The sequence below is a fragment of the Coregonus clupeaformis genome, unplaced genomic scaffold, assembly GCF_020615455.1.
Source record: "Coregonus clupeaformis isolate EN_2021a unplaced genomic scaffold, ASM2061545v1 scaf2365, whole genome shotgun sequence".
NCBI classification, from domain to species: Eukaryota; Metazoa; Chordata; class Actinopteri; order Salmoniformes; family Salmonidae; genus Coregonus; species Coregonus clupeaformis.
Genome location: NW_025535819.1, coordinates 32,501 through 50,704, shown reverse-complemented (window position 1 = coordinate 50,704; position 18,204 = coordinate 32,501). Strand labels below are relative to the sequence as shown.

General features: G+C 43.3%; 1 protein-coding gene across 1 annotated transcript; it reads left to right on the top strand.

Moving 5' to 3' along the window:
• Positions 1 to 5,443: 5,443 nt before the first annotated feature.
• Positions 5,444 to 8,753, top strand: LOC123488489. The gene is made up of 8 exons (XM_045219397.1): positions 5,444 to 5,493; positions 5,610 to 5,867; positions 5,966 to 6,211; positions 6,459 to 6,716; positions 7,065 to 7,409; positions 7,508 to 7,777; positions 7,917 to 8,000; positions 8,147 to 8,753. The coding sequence occupies exons 2-8, from the start codon at positions 5,623 to 5,625 to the stop codon at positions 8,211 to 8,213; spliced, it is 1,515 nt and encodes a 504-aa protein (XP_045075332.1). The 5' UTR covers positions 5,444 to 5,493; positions 5,610 to 5,622; the 3' UTR covers positions 8,214 to 8,753.
• Positions 8,754 to 18,204: the final 9,451 nt, after the last annotated feature.

Sequence of the window (18,204 nt, the reverse complement as noted above, 5' to 3'; positions counted from 1 at the left end):
TCAGAGAGAAAGGCCTCCCTTCCTAGAAGTGCTGAAACTCCAACCAGAGAAGAAACCAGTAAAGCTGAAGGGCTGGTCAGATGAAGAGAGTGAAGTGAGGAGTGTCCTTCAGTGTCTGCCCTACATCTCACAGCTGAGGTGAGTTGGATCCGTACAGTTCAGAGATTGTAGTTGTCTGTCCCTGTATTTCCCTTTAGAGAGGATGCGTTTAGCTTTCTGCATTAACTTAATAAAATAAACCGACACATACCGTTTGGAAAATATGCAGTCTTTGTAGTCAGGATTTTAAGGAACAATTTAAGTGGATGATGAGTTTAGAAAGATAGTCATTGTATTTTAACTGCCATAATGTGACCATCAGAAATTCAAATATCTCTCACATATTCATCTATTTGTTGTTTAACTGTTCTTGCAGTTTTCCTCCACCACAGGATCAGAGAAGATCCCCTGAAGAGAGGACAAAGAGAGAGAAGATATTCCTACTGAATCTGTGTCTTCAAGCAGCTCTCCATGAGAGAGGAACCATACAAACAACTGTAGAGAAAGTGTTTTCACTGTCTGAAGTATATCACAATCAGAAATGTGATTTCCTGCTGGATCTGTACTCACATGTGAAGGACTATGAGACTCAAACAGGCAGGAGTGTCCTTCCAGCATTACAGCCAGTTTACCAGTCAGCTCCTGCAGTCTGGTCCATAGACCTCTCAGAGAGAAAGGCCTCCCTCCTCCTAGAAGTGCTGAAACTCCAACCAGAGAAGAAACCAGTAGAGCTGAAGGGTTGGTCAGATAAAGAGAGTGAAGTGAGGAGTTTCCTTCAGTGTCTGCCCTACATCTCACAGCTGAGGTGAGTGTTTTTTCCCCAGAGATGTGTGATATTGTACCAGCTATTTATCTTGTTAATAAAACATCTGTTTATCCAAATCACTCCATTAGTCTTTATTTGCCATTCTGCCATGTAAACATTATTATTTGTCTGTGGGTGAATCCTCTGCATGACTTAACCAGAGAATCTAGGATAACATGTAGTAACAATGTTTCTCTGTCTTCTCATTCAGGTTGTTTGTTGGTTATGATAAAGAGGCCTGGTCAGTTCTGTCTAAACTCAGTGTTGCTGCAGCTGAGTATGATACAGAGACAGGAGAAAATATCTTAAATACATTATCCTCCATGTGCAGATACACATATGATAATGATGATGATGATGATGATGATGATGATGGTGATGATCCATTTAGAGAGAGTGATTTCCTGCTGGATCTGTACTCACATGTGAAGGACTATGAGACTCAAACAGGCAGGAGTGTCCTTCCAGCATTACAGCCAGTTTACCAGTCAGCTCCTGCAGTCTGGTCCATAGACCTCTCAGAGAGAAAGGCCTCCCTCCTCCTAGAAGTGCTGAAACTCCAACCAGAGAAGAAACCAGTAGAGCTGAAGGACTGGTCAGATGAAGAGAGTGAAGTGAGGAGTTTCCTTCAGTGTCTGCCCTACATCTCACAGCTGAGGTGAGTCTGAACATGTGTGGTGGTTAGTGATTATGTGATGCTAGTGATTATTATCTTGTAGAAACATTGTAATATAAAACTTCAAGTGTTGGTGAATCTGGTAACATTTATACTCAGATTTCCTGACATAACAAATGTTGCATTACTAAATGTCACACAGATATTGTGAATGTTTCTTAAATTTTGTGATGCTAGAAATGTGTCTTTTAGAAATCTTGTGAATTTTATCTTTGAGACGTTTTGTAACATGAAACCTGAAAGTTTATACTCAGAATACCTAATCTAATCAAGGTATATTAGTGTTTTATATTTCATTAATCTTTAACAAATGTTGTTCTTCCACTTTGACATTACAGAGTATTTTGAGTAATTTCTTGACAAAAACATTCTAATTGATTCCATTTTAATTCCAGGTTGTAACACAATAAAACATATGTAAGGGGATTGAATACTAATGCAAGGCACTGTATGTACAAACATTGCTGTAACTTTAACCTCATAGTCATTGTATCATTGTCACGCGTGCTGTAGGTGGGTGTAGTGGTGGAATCAAACGCAGAACACCGAAGGATAGTCCAACAAACTTTAGTCAATCTCCAAACAGGAAAATATGACAACACTTGCCCAAAGGCAAAAATACGCACGAAGGCGAATAAACAAAAAGCGCACTAACAGGTGCGTAACACTCCAACGCTGTGGAGGAAAGCTCAACCGAGCGAAAGGGCGAAAATAAGCCCAACACACGACAGACCAAAATCAATAACACACAACACTAGACAAACACAACGAGAAACTTATAGGACACTAATTAGGCTAAACGAGAACAGGTGTCACAACAAAACAGACAAAAGCAAACGAACATGAAACATACAACGGTGGCAGCTAGTATTCGGAGACCAACGCCGAAGCCTGCCCGAACAAGGGAGAGAGGCAGCCTCGGCCGAAACCGTGACAGTACCCCCCCCTTGACGCGCGGCTCCAGACGTGCGCCGACTCCGGCCTCGGGGACGACCCGGAGGACACGGAGCAGGGTGCGTCGGGTGCCCACGATGGAATTCCGTCAGAGAGACGGGGTCCAAAATGTCTCTCCTCGGCACCCAGCACCGCTCCTCCGGACCATACCCCTCCCACTCCACTAGATATTGGAGACCCCCATCCGACGTCTCGAATCCAAGATGGACCTCACGGAGTACGCCGGTGCCCCCTCGATGTCCAATGGGGGCGGAGGAGTCTCCCTGATCTCACTTTCTTGGAGTGGGCCAGCTACCACCGGCCTGAGAAGGGACACATGGAACGAGGGGTTAATACTTTTATATTCAACAGGTAGCTGTAATTTGTAACACACCTCGTTCAACCTTCCCCAGGACTTTAAATGGCCCTACAAACCGCCGACCCAGTTTCCGACAGGGCAGGCGGAGGGGCAGGTTTCTGGTAGAGAGCCAGACTCGATCACCAGGTGCGTACACCGGTCCCTCACTGCGGTGGAGATCGGCGCGCCTTATGACGTCGGAGGGCCCGCTGCAGGTGGACGTGTGCAGCGTTCCATGTCTCCTCCGAGCGCCGCGCCCACTCATCCACCGCAGGAGCCTCGATCTGGCTCTGCTGCCAAGGTGCCAGAACCGGCTGGTAACCTAACACACATTGGAAAGGGGTTAGGTTAGTGGAGGAATGGCGTAGGGGAATTCTGGGCCATTTCGGCCCAGGGAACGTATCTTGCCCACTCCCTCCCGGCCGGTCCTGGCAGTATGTTCTAAGAAACCTACCCACATCCTGGTTCACACGTTCCACCTGCCCATTACTCTCCGGGTGGTAACCCGAGGTGAGGCTCACCGAGACCCCCAACCGCTCCATAAAGGCCCTCCAGACTCTGGAGGTAAATTGGGACCTCGATCAGACACAATATCCTCGGGTACCCCGTAGTGCCGGAACACATGGGTGAATAGGGCTTCGCAGTTTGCAGGGGCGGTAGGAAGGCCCGGCATGGGGAGCAAACGACAGGCCTTAGAAAACCGGTCCACAACGACCAGTATAGTGGTATTCCCCTGTGAAGGAGGAAGGTCAGTAAGGAAATCCACCGAGAGGTGGGACCATGGTCGTTGTGGAACGGGCAGGGGTAGTAACTTACCCCTAGGCAGATGTCTAGGCGCCTTACACTGGGAATGAGGTGCTACCTGTGGAAAACTCACAGGTATACAGAAATGTGCAACAGAGAGCTCTGGGTGAGTGGGGCGCCTACTCACCTGGAAGGAATCCCCAGTGCGGGACCTGTTGTCCTCTCCCCTAGGAGGCCATCCCCAGCACCTAGCCGCGGTGTGTCCTCCCCGACCACAGTTGGTGCAGAGGATGGACCCCCTAGTAAGCCGACCCCTCCTCTCTCTAGCGCCAGCGCCCCCGAGCTCCATGGGGCACGGCTCGGAGGCGCTGGAGGGTGAAATGGACGGACCCCCCTCGGGACGTCCGCGGGTAGCTAGTAGGTTATCCAGCCTGATGGACATGTCGACCAACTGGTCGAACGAGAGGCTGGTGTCCCTACAAGCCAGCTCCCGACGGACGTCCTCTCGTAGACTACATCTGTAGTGATCGACGAGAGCCCGATCATTCCACCCTGCATCTGCCGCTAGAGTACGGAATTCGAGGGCGAACTCCTGGGCACTCCTCCTCCCCTGCCGGAGGAAGACCAGACGCTCCCCGCCCTTCCCCCTCCGGGGATGGTCAAACACCGCCCTGAAGCGGCGGGAGAACTCGCCGACGTGATGGTGTCCGCTCGATCCTCCTCCACTCCGCGTTGGCCCATTCCAATGCCTTCCCGGAAAGGCAGGAGATCAGGCGGACACGCTCTCATGTCCCGAGGCGCCGGGTGCACGGTGGCCAGGTCAGCTCCACCTGGAGAAGGAATCCCTGACACCCGGCCGCGGTCCCATCGTAGGCCCTCGGGAGCGAGAGTCGGACTCCTCGGGGTTCTGGTGCGGGAATGGGCGGACTGGCCGATGGTGCTGGCAGGGAGGGTCGCGGTGGAGGCGATCCCCAGCCTCGGATGGTGGTGATCACCTCCTGCAGTGCGGTCCCCATCTGCAGGATCTGGTCCCGTTGTTCCCGGACCTGGTCCTCCAGCGTCGTCTGGGCTGCTGCGGCTCCTGCTGATTCCATTTATGGGTGTGTTATTCTGTCACGCGTGCTGTAGGTGGGTGTAGTGGTGGAATCAAACGCAGAACACCGAAGGATAGTCCAACAAACTTTAGTCAATCTCCAAACAGGAAAATATGACAACACTTGCCCGAAGGCAAAAATACGCACGAAGGCAAATAAACAAAAAGCGCACTAACAGGTGCGTAACACTCCAACGCAGTGGAGGAAAGCTCAACCGAGCGAAAGGGCGAAAATAAGCCCAACACACGACAGACCAAAATCAATAACACACAACACTAGACAAACACAACGAGAAACTTATAGGACACTAATTAGGCTAAACGAGAACAGGTGTCACAACAAAACAGACAAAAAGCAAACGAACATGAAACATACAACGGTGGCAGCTAGTATTCCGGAGACAACGAACGCCGAAGCCTGCCCGAACAAGGGAGAGAGGCAGCCTCGGCCGAAACCGTGACAATCATGTCAAAGTGCTGGAGTACAGAGCCAAAACAACAAAAAATGTGTCACTGTCCCAATACTTTTGGACTGTCTCCTAAATGTCTGATTTCATGTCCCCCCATGTTTTGCTGTTTCAGCTGTGATGATGACAGGTTCTTCCAGAGGGTGTGTGAATCCGTCCCTGTGAGGTCCAGAGAGGAGGACCAGCAGTTGGCCTCTCTCCTCCAGGCCTTGGGCTCCACCCCTGTCACTGGGAGGAGAGTTACCCAGGAAACCTGCAGGTCTGTGGGGAGAGTCCTGGGTCTCTGTGCCTCCAGAGTGGACCTCCTCTACCCCCAGCAAGATCTCTCCAAGGAGCCTTACTTATTGTGAGACATGAGTCAAAGCTACACAAGCTCAGGTATGTTCAGTAAGACAGCTTTACAGGTCTATTGAATAGTTTATCTTCCTATTGAGCATTTTATCTGACAAGGTTTGTCTGTTTAAAGTGACTTGAGTTTTGTCTTTTCATTCCAGGCTGAATGTGGGCATGGCAGTGAAACTGTCCAGACTGGTTAGGAGGACAGGGAGAGGTGCTACTCCACTGACTGTCCCAGAGCTCTCCCTGGTCCTAAAGAGCAACCAGCCACCAGAGAGAGTGTTATCCAGGGCTCTGAGGAGTGTGGCATCCCTGCTGAGACTCTGGAGGGTTCAGTGTCTGGACCTGACTGACTTCTGGATCCAGGGTCACTCTCTCATCACACTGCTGTGTCACCAGGGACCTCTCTCTCTCAGGTCAGTCTGGAGCTGATGTTTTTTAGAAGTAGAAATAGGAACTTCATTCATGTGTTTTTCTTCATATTTCTGACTGCCTTTATGTTCCAACCTCCTAGACTGAACTCGGACTATCTGCAGCAGCTGACTGTAGTTGTGTATGAAGCTCAGGACAAGGACTTGACTCAGTGGTTCCTGGAGAAGGTTGGTGGAGACCTGACCTCCTGCAGGCTGGACCTGGAAGTGCTTCTCTCTCTGCTGCAGCATTCAACCCACAACATCACTGTGGACCTCAGGAAGAACAGGCTCCTAGAGAAGAACATCTCAGATCTTCTCCCCTTTCTGGGAAGGGTTATATTCAAGAGGTGGGAGAACTTATTTCTCTATTCAGACTTTCTAGAAAGAAGAACATAACTATTTATATCCAATGACATGTTGTTCTGAGTGATCCTCTGTAATATCATTAGGGTTTTATTCAAGAGGTGAGAGATCTTTATTCAATATTTATAGACTTTAATTATTAATGTCCTGTCCAGCCAGTTGTTGCTATGTGAGTTATCCTTTATGAAACCTTGACATAACCACAACAATCCATTCTCCATGTTTGTTCAGGTCCAGTTCCAGCTTTGTAAAGTCCACCATCAGACAGATCTATGACAGCAGAGCCAGTGACTGTGTGTCCAGTTTGTTGAGGTCTTCAGACCATTGGATCAACCTGAACAGCAGAGAGCTGGACAGAGTGGACTGTACTGCTCTGGGTTTTACCCTGCAGCACTGCCACCAAGTCAAAGTCAACCTGCTGTGGACCTCCATACCACCGGGGGAGATAGAGAGCATCCTGCCTCTTCTGGACAGAGTCTCCCAACTCAGGTTTAGTTGGCACTTTTTGACCCTGCTAGAATGGATAGAACTATGAGGCTTCCCACTTTCTGACTGATTTAACCACTAACCCTAACCTTAGTCTAATGCACTAAACCTTAACCTCACCTAGGGGTGGAATTGAAGGGGAACGCCGGGAGTTTACATGATAAACAGAGTTGTAGTGTGTTTATCAGTGTTTTAATGTGTGATGGTGTTTAAATAAGTCTCTGTCTGTCTCTCTCTGTCTCTCTCTCTCTCTCTCTTTGTCTCTCTCTCTTTGTCTCTCTCTCTTTGTCTCTCTCTCTCTCTCTCTCTCTCTTTGTCTCTCTCTCTCTCTCTCTCTCTCTCTCTCTGTAGTGTTGACAGGAGGTTACTGCTGAGTTTCCTCCAGTGCTGTGCTGCCTCTCCGATCCAGCAGGGGGCACCACCACCACCACCACCAACAGCAGTATGGCTGCTCAGGTCTCTGCACTACAGGCTGGACTTCTCCTGCTCCTCCTCTGTGGACCTGTCAGCTCAGGACCAGGAGGAGGCTCTGTGTCTGACCACTGACCACTGCAGGGCCATCCACTCTGTTCTGAAGCAGAACCAACACAGCACCCAGCTGGTCCAGAACCAGGTGCAGATCATCCTAAGAGACTGTGAGGTGGAGGACAGAGCACTGAGGGAGCTGCTTCCCATCCTGCATATTGTCAAGCTGAGGTTAGACACACAAAGACAAACATTTAACCAACTAGTTCATCAGTAGGAGTTAGACCTACTCTGTGTCATAATGTTATCTCTGCCTCTTGTCCTGTCAGCCCCAGCAAAGCTCTGCTACGTCAGCTGCTGGACCTTGTGTGTGAGGGGATTGAAGAGGGGGTGCTGAGGCACGCAGAGTCCCTGTGCAGAGCCCTGGATGGAGAGCTGGACCTCAGTGAGACCAGGCTGGACCAGAAGGCCTGTGGATCTCTGGCCCTGGTTCTGGAACACTCAGAGGGGCTGTCAGAACTGGACCTCAGCCACTGTCAACTCACAGACCACCACCTACAGCCCCTGATCACACACCTGCACAAAGTACAAGTCCTGGAGTGAGTGGCTTACACTGTGTGTGTGTGTGTGTGTGTGTGTGTGTGTGTGTGTGTGTGTGTGTGTGTGTGTGACTACATGACAAATGTCTGATCACTCATGTTCTCTCTCTCTCTCTCTCTCTCTCTCTCTCTCTCGTAGCCTGAGTCATAATGACATCACTGATGCTCTGACTGACAGAATAATCCAACTGGTCTCCACCAACACTTCAATACACACCGTACGGTAAGGGTGTGTGTGACGGTGAGCAGAGCGTGTGTGTGTGAGAGATCATCTGGGTGTGTCTGTTGCTGGGAGCAACAGTTGGAGGATGGAGATCTGTTGTCTAATGTTGTAATAATGATTAATAATAGTAATGTTCTTCTCTACAGACTCTTCAACAACAGAATCCAGGACAGAAGACCCTTCCTGACAGACAAGAGGTTTGAGATCTGGTGAAGATAATGTTGGATAATGACAGTATAATGTGGTCAATAGAAGACTGGTTCAAAATCACACTGATTGATCTGAGTCCAGAAAAACAGTCTTAGGGACAGGAATGTATCATCTGGTTGACAGACGTCTTACATGTGTTGTCACTCAGGTCCTTAAAAACACAGGAACATGTGTAGTATAACTGTAGGATAGGAATATGTAGTTGTATTTACCACTAACAGTTTGTGTGTAAATACTTTAAATATTCATACATTATTTTGTATCTAATTTTTTTAAGAAGTGAATGGTATACCTTGTTTTATTAATATGTTTTAAGCTTTATGCAAATCTTACTTGATGCTTCTTGTGATCAGTCAATTTGTGACATTCCTTCAGAAGGATCTTAATAGTGTAGTTTTTATCAGATTGCTGTGAATGTGTTCTACTGTTGCAGTGTGATACTAATACATGAGTTTCTGTTGCTGTCTAAGTTGTAGGTCAACTACATGGTACTGTAATACTGTTAGACAGACATACAGTAGGTCAACTACATGGTACTGTAATACTCAGTTAGACAGACATACAGTAGGTCAACTACATGGTACTGTAATACTGTTAGACAGACATACAGTAGGTCAACTACATGGTACTGTAATACTCAGTTAGACAGACATACAGTAGGTCAACTACATGGTACTATAATACTGTTAGACAGACATACAGTAGGTCAACTACATGGTACTGTAATACTCAGTTAGACAGACATACAGTAGGTCAACTACATGGTACTGTAATACTGTTAGACAGACATACAGTAGGTCAACTACATGGTACTGTAATACTGTTAGACAGATATACAGTAGGTCAACTACATGGTACTGTAATACTCAGTTAGACAGACATACAGTAGGTCAACTACATGGTACTGTAATACTGTTAGACAGACATACAGTAGGTCAACTACATGGTACTGTAATACTGTTAGACAGACATACAGTAGGTCAACTACATGGTACTGTAATACTCAGTTAGACAGACATACAGTAGGTCAACTACATGGTACTGTAATACTGTTAGACAGACATACAGTAGGTCAACTACATGGTACTGTAATACTCAGTTAGACAGACATACAGTAGGTCAACTACATGGTACTGTAATACTGTTAGACAGACATACAGTAGGTCAACTACATGGTACTGTAATACTCAGCTAGACAGACATACAGTAGGTCAACTACATGGTACTGTAATACTGTTAGACAGACATACAGTAGGTCAACTACATGGTACTGTAATATTCAGTTAGACAGACATACAGTAGGTCAACTACATGGTACTGAAATACTCAGTTAGACAGACATACAGTAGGTCAACTACATAGTACTGAAATACTCAGACAGACATACAGTAGGTCAACTACATAGTACTGTAATACTCAGTTAGACAGACATACAGTAGTTCAACTACATGGTACTGTAATACTCAGTTAGACAGACATACAGTAGGTCAACTACATGGTACTGTAATACTCAGTTAGACAGACATACAGTAGGTCAACTACATGGTACTGTAATACTGTTAGACAGACATACAGTAGGTCAACTACATGGTACTGTAATACTCAGTTAGACAGACATACAGTAGGTCAACTACATGGTACTGTAATACTCAGTTAGACAGACATACAGTAGGTCAACTACATAGTACTGTAATACTCAGTTAGACAGACATACAGTAGGTCAACTACATGGTACTGTAATACTGTTAGACAGACATACAGTAGGTCAACTACATGGTACTGTAATACTGTTAGACAGACATACAGTAGGTCAACCACATGGTACTGTAATACTGTTAGACAGACATACAGTAGGTCAACTACATGGTACTGTAATACTGTTAGACAGACATACAGTAGGTCAACTACATGGTACTGTAATACTCAGTTAGACAGACATACAGTAGGTCAACTACATGGTACTGTAATACTGTTAGACAGACATACAGTAGGTCAACTACATGGTACTGTAATACTCAGTTAGACAGACATACAGTAGGTCAACTACATGGTACTGTAATACTCAGTTAGACAGACATACAGTAGGTCAACTACATAGTACTGTAATACTCAGTTAGACAGACATACAGTAGGTCAACTACATGGTACTGTAATACTGTTAGACAGACATACAGTAGGTCAACTACATGGTACTGTAATACTGTTAGACAGACATACAGTAGGTCAACTACATGGTACTGTAATACTGTTAGACAGACATACAGTAGGTCAACTACATGGTACTGTAATACTGTTAGACAGACATACAGTAGGTCAACTACATGGTACTGTAATACTCAGTTAGACAGACATACAGTAGGTCAACTACATGGTACTGTAATACTGTTAGACAGACATACAGTAGGTCAACTACATGGTACTGTAATACTGTTAGACAGACATACAGTAGGTCAACTACATGGTACTGTAATACTGTTAGACAGACATACAGTAGGTCAACTACATGGTACTGTAATACTGTTAGACAGACATACAGTAGGTCAACTACATGGTACTGTAATACTGTTAGACAGACATACAGTAGGTCAACTACATGGTACTGTAATACTCAGTTAGACAGACATACAGTAGGTCAACTACATGGTACTGTAATACTCAGTTAGACAGACATACAGTAGGTCAACTACATGGTACTGTAATACTCAGTTAGACAGATATACAGTAGGTCAACTACATGGTACTGTAATACTGTTAGACAGACATACAGTAGGTCAACTACATGGTACTGTAATACTGTTAGACAGACATACAGTAGGTCAACTACATGGTACTGTAATACTCAGTTAGACAGACATACAGTAGGTCAACTACATGGTACTGTAATACTGTTAGACAGACATACAGTAGGTCAACTACATGGTACTGTAATACTGTTAGACAGACATACAGTAGGTCAACTACATGGTACTGTAATACTGTTAGACAGACATACAGTAGGTCAACTACATGGTACTGTAATACTGTTAGACAGACATACAGTAGGTCAACTACATGGTACTGTAATACTGTTAGACAGACATACAGTAGGTCAACTACATGGTACTGTAATACTCAGTTAGACAGACATACAGTAGGTCAACTACATGGTACTGTAATACTGTTAGACAGACATACAGTAGGTCAACTACATGGTACTGTAATACTGTTAGACAGACATACAGTAGGTCAACTACATGGTACTGTAATACTGTTAGACAGACATACAGTAGGTCAACTACATGGTACTGTAATACTGTTAGACAGACATACAGTAGGTCAACTACATGGTACTGTAATACTCAGACAGACATACAGTAGGTCAACTACATGGTACTGTAATACTGTTAGACAGACATACAGTAGGTCAACTACATGGTACTGTAATACTGTTAGACAGACATACAGTAGGTCAACTACATGGTACTGTAATACTGTTAGACAGACATACAGTAGGTCAACTACATGGTACTGTAATACTGTTAGACAGACATACAGTAGGTCAACTACATGGTACTGTAATACTCAGTTAGACAGACATACAGTAGGTCAACTACATGGTACTGTAATACTGTTAGACAGACATACAGTAGGTCAACTACATGGTACTGTAATACTGTTAGACAGACATACAGTAGGTCAACTACATGGTACTGTAATACTCAGTTAGACAGACATACAGTAGGTCAACTACATGGTACTGTAATACTGTTAGACAGACATACAGTAGGTCAACTACATGGTACTGTAATACTGTTAGACAGACATACAGTAGGTCAACTACATGGTACTGTAAATACAGTTAGACAGACATACAGTAGGTCAACTACATGGTACTGTAATACTGTTAGACAGACATACAGTAGGTCAACTACATGGTACTGTAATACTGTTAGACAGACATACAGTAGGTCAACTACATGGTACTGTAATACTGTTAGACAGACATACAGTAGGTCAACTACATGGTACTGTAATACTCAGTTAGACAGATATACAGTAGGTCAACTACATGGTACTGTAATACTGTTAGACAGACATACAGTAGGTCAACTACATGGTACTGTAATACTCAGTTAGACAGACATACAGTAGGTCAACTACATGGTACTGTAATACTGTTAGACAGACATACAGTAGGTCAACTACATGGTACTGTAATACTCAGTTAGACAGACATACAGTAGGTCAACTACATGGTACTGTAATACTCAGTTAGACAGACATACAGTAGGTCAACTACATAGTACTGTAATACTCAGTTAGACAGACATACAGTAGGTCAACTACAGGGTACTGTAATACTATTAGACAGACATACAGTAGGTCAACTACATGGTACTGTAATACTGTTAGACAGACATACAGTAGGTCAACTACATGGTACTGTAATACTGTTAGACAGACATACAGTAGGTCAACTACATGGTACTGTAATCTGTTAGACAGACATACAGTAGGCCAACTACATGGTACTGTAATACTCAGTTAGACAGACATACAGTAGGTCAACTACATGGTACTGTAATACTGTTAGACAGACATACAGTAGGTCAACTACATGGTACTGTAATACTGTTAGACAGACATACAGTAGGTCAACTACATGGTACTGTAATACTGTTAGACAGACATACAGTAGGTCAACTACATGGTACTGTAATACTGTTAGACAGACATACAGTAGGTCAACTACATGGTACTGTAATACTGTTAGACAGACATACAGTAGGTCAACTACATGGTACTGTAATACTCAGTTAGACAGACATACAGTAGGTCAACTACATGGTACTGTAATACTCAGTTAGACAGACATACAGTAGGTCAACTACATGGTACTGTAATACTGTTAGACAGACATACAGTAGGTCAACTACATGGTACTGTAATACTCAGTTAGACAGATATACAGTAGGTCAACTACATGGTACTGTAATACTGTTAGACAGACATACAGTAGGTCAACTACATGGTACTGTAATACTGTTAGACAGACATACAGTAGGTCAACTACATGGTACTGTAATACTCAGTTAGACAGACATACAGTAGGTCAACTACATGGTACTGTAATACTGTTAGACAGACATACAGTAGGTCAACTACATGGTACTGTAATACTGTTAGACAGACATACAGTAGGTCAACTACATGGTACTGTAATACTGTTAGACAGACATACAGTAGGTCAACTACATGGTACTGTAATACTGTTAGACAGACATACAGTAGGTCAACTACATGGTACTGTAATACTGTTAGACAGACATACAGTAGGTCAACTACATGGTACTGTAATACTCAGTTAGACAGACATACAGTAGGTCAACTACATGGTACTGTAATACTGTTAGACAGACATACAGTAGGTCAACTACATGGTACTGTAATACTGTTAGACAGACATACAGTAGGTCAACTACATGGTACTGTAATACTGTTAGACAGACATACAGTAGGTCAACTACATGGTACTGTAATACTGTTAGACAGACATACAGTAGGTCAACTACATGGTACTGTAATACTCAGACAGACATACAGTAGGTCAACTACATGGTACTGTAATACTGTTAGACAGACATACAGTAGGTCAACTACATGGTACTGTAATACTGTTAGACAGACATACAGTAGGTCAACTACATGGTACTGTAATACTGTTAGACAGACATACAGTAGGTCAACTACATGGTACTGTAATACTGTTAGACAGACATACAGTAGGTCAACTACATGGTACTGTAATACTCAGTTAGACAGACATACAGTAGGTCAACTACATGGTACTGTAATACTGTTAGACAGACATACAGTAGGTCAACTACATGGTACTGTAATACTGTTAGACAGACATACAGTAGGTCAACTACATGGTACTGTAATACTCAGTTAGACAGACATACAGTAGGTCAACTACATGGTACTGTACTACTGTTAGACAGACATACAGTAGGTCAACTACATGGTACTGTAATACTGTTAGACAGACATACAGTAGGTCAACTACATGGTACTGTAATACAGTTAGACAGACATACAGTAGGTCAACTACATGGTACTGTAATACTGTTAGACAGACATACAGTAGGTCAACTACATGGTACTGTAATACTGTTAGACAGACATACAGTAGGTCAACTACATGGTACTGTAATACTGTTAGACAGACATACAGTAGGTCAACTACATGGTACTGTAATACTCAGTTAGACAGACATACAGTAGGTCAACTACATGGTACTGTAATACTCAGTTAGACAGACATACAGTAGGTCAACTACATGGTACTGTAATACTCAGTTAGACAGACATACAGTAGGTCAACTACATGGTACTGTAATACTGTTAGACAGACATACAGTAGGTCAACTACATGGTACTGTAATACTCAGTTAGACAGACATACAGTAGGTCAACTACATGGTACTGTAATACTGTTAGACAGACATACAGTAGGTCAACTACATGGTACTGTAATACTGTTAGACAGACATACAGTAGGTCAACTACATGGTACTGTAATACTCAGTTAGACAGACATACAGTAGGTCAACTACATGGTACTGTAATACTGTTAGACAGACATACAGTAGGTCAACTACATGGTACTGTAATACTGTTAGACAGACATACAGTAGGTCAACTACATGGTACTGTAATACTGTTAGACAGACATACAGTAGGTCAACTACATGGTACTGTAATACTGTTAGACAGACATACAGTAGGTCAACTACATGGTACTGTAATACTCAGTTAGACAGACATACAGTAGGTCAACTACATGGTACTGTAATACTCAGTTAGACAGACATACAGTAGGTCAACTACATGGTACTGTAATACTGTTAGACAGACATACAGTAGGTCAACTACATGGTACTGTAATACTGTTAGACAGACATACAGTAGGTCAACTACATGGTACTGTAATACTGTTAGACAGACATACAGTAGGTCAACTACATGGTACTGTAATACTGTTAGACAGACATACAGTAGGTCAACTACATGGTACTGTAATACTCAGTTAGACAGACATACAGTAGGTCAACTACATGGTACTGTAATACTCAGTTAGACAGACATACAGTAGGTCAACTACATGGTACTGTAATACTGTTAGACAGACATACAGTAGGTCAACTACATGGTACTGTAATACTGTTAGACAGACATACAGTAGGTCAACTACATGGTACTGTAATACTGTTAGACAGACATACAGTAGGTCAACTACATGGTACTGTAATACTCAGTTAGACAGACATACAGTAGGTCAACTACATGGTACTGTAATACTGTTAGACAGACATACAGTAGGTCAACTACATGGTACTGTAATACTGTTAGACAGACATACAGTAGGTCAACTACATGGTACTGTAATACTGTTAGACAGACATACAGTAGGTCAACTACATGGTACTGTAATACTGTTAGACAGACATACAGTAGGTCAACTACATGGTACTGTAATACTCAGTTAGACAGACATACAGTAGGTCAACTACATGGTACTGTAATACTGTTAGACAGACATACAGTAGGTCAACTACATGGTACTGTAATACTGTTAGACAGACATACAGTAGGTCAACTACATGGTACTGTAATACTGTTAGACAGACATACAGTAGGTCAACTACATGGTACTGTAATACTCAGTTAGACAGACATACAGTAGGTCAACTACATAGTACTGTAATACTCAGTTAGACAGACATACAGTAGGTCAACTACATGGTACTGTAATACTGTTAGACAGACATACAGTAGGTCAACTACATGGTACTGTAATACTGTTAGACAGACATACAGTAGGTCAACTACATGGTACTGTAATACTCAGTTAGACAGACATACAGTAGGTCAACTACATGGTACTGTAATACTCAGTTAGACAGACATACAGTAGGTCAACTACATGGTACTGTAATACTGTTAGACAGACATACAGTAGGTCAACTACATGGTACTGTAATACTGTTAGACAGACATACAGTAGGTCAACTACATGGTACTGTAATACTGTTAGACAGACATACAGTAGGTCAACTACATGGTACTGTAATACTCAGTTAGACAGACATACAGTAGGTCAACTACATGGTACTGTAATACTGTTAGACAGACATACAGTAGGTCAACTACATGGTACTGTAATACTGTTAGACAGACATACAGTAGGTCAACTACATGGTACTGTAATACTGTTAGACAGACATACAGTAGGTCAACTACATAGTACTGTAATACTCAGTTAGACAGACATACAGTAGGTCAACTACATGGTACTGTAATACTGTTAGACAGACATACAGTAGGTCAACTACATGGTACTGTAATACTCAGTTAGACAGACATACAGTAGGTCAACTACATGGTACTGTAATACTGTTAGACAGACATACAGTAGGTCAACTACATGGTACTGTAATACTGTTAGACAGACATACAGTAGGTCAACTACATGGTACTGTAATACTGTTAGACAGACATACAGTAGGTCAACTACATGGTACTGTAATACTGTTAGACAGACATACAGTAGGTCAACTACATGGTACTGTAATACTGTTAGACAGACATACAGTAGGTCAACTACATGGTACTGTAATACTGTTAGACAGACATACAGTAGGTCAACTACATGGTACTGTAATACTGTTAGACAGACATACAGTAGGTCAACTACATGGTACGCAATACTATTAGACAGACATACAGTAGGTCAACTACATGGTACTGTAATACTGTTAGACAGACATACAGTAGGTCAACTACATGGTACTGTAATACTCAGACAGACATGGATGAAGAAGACTGACATTATTTCTATTGAGATATATTCATCTGACTATATTATCATCTCCCTGTAACTTAGAAATTAGATTCTCTTAGCATGAATATATAGTAGTTCATCATGTATCTATCTTTTTCTCAGACCGACTACATAGAGGTTTGAGAGGTGTGATGGTGCGTGAGCTAAGGGACTGAGAATGTATAACTTAGTTGATTTCAATATATTGAGAATCTGGTTGGATTCAGGTAGAGAAGGTAGAGGGGGATGAATTCTCAGTTATCTAGAATAGTTTAGACTCTAAACATATATCTATACTACTGATTGGAGAACATTTTATTTTATATGAAGTTTTATGTGAATTGTTGGGGTTAAGTGATGTCATATATGAGGAATGTTACTTACCACAAATAAAACATTTTTGGGAGGATTGTTATGATGTCTTTTCGTGGTGTTGTGGGAACAAGGTTACATTTGTTAGAGGTGACACTTGGTGCCACAGAATCTGGATCCCAAGGATTCTGGTATGTCGGGGGAGCTTACTGAGGTTTATCTTAGAATGATTGATAGATGTAATATACTGACTTGGGGTACAGGGTGATACCATCAGAGAGGGGACTGAGTGAGTGAGTGAGAGAGAGAGAGAGAGAGAGAGAGAGAGAGAGAGTGTGTGAGTGAGAGAGAGAGAGAGAGAGAGTGAGAGAGACTGAGAGAGAGAGACTGAGAGAGTGAGACTGAGTGAGTGAGTGAGTGAGAGAGAGAGACAGAGAGAGAGAGAGACTGAGTGAATGAGTGAGAGACAGTCTCTCTCTCTCAGTCAGTCACTCACTCACTCTCTCTCTCACTCACACACTCTCACTCACTCAGTCTCTCTGAGTGAGTGAGTGAGTGAGTGAGTGAGTGAGTGAATGAGTGAGTGTCCCTCTATCTAGGCCTATATCAACGCGCCATAACCCATGGGGCGCCAGCCTCCATAGCGCCAGCCAGACACCAAGACCCACAGACACAAAGACCGAGGCGAGTCACGCTGTGGAGTCAAGCAGGTGAACAATATATTAGTAGAGACAGCCTACCTACCTACCTACCAGAAGACAACACACAATATCACTGTGTAGAAATAGTAGGCTACAAATACAACAACAACACTCA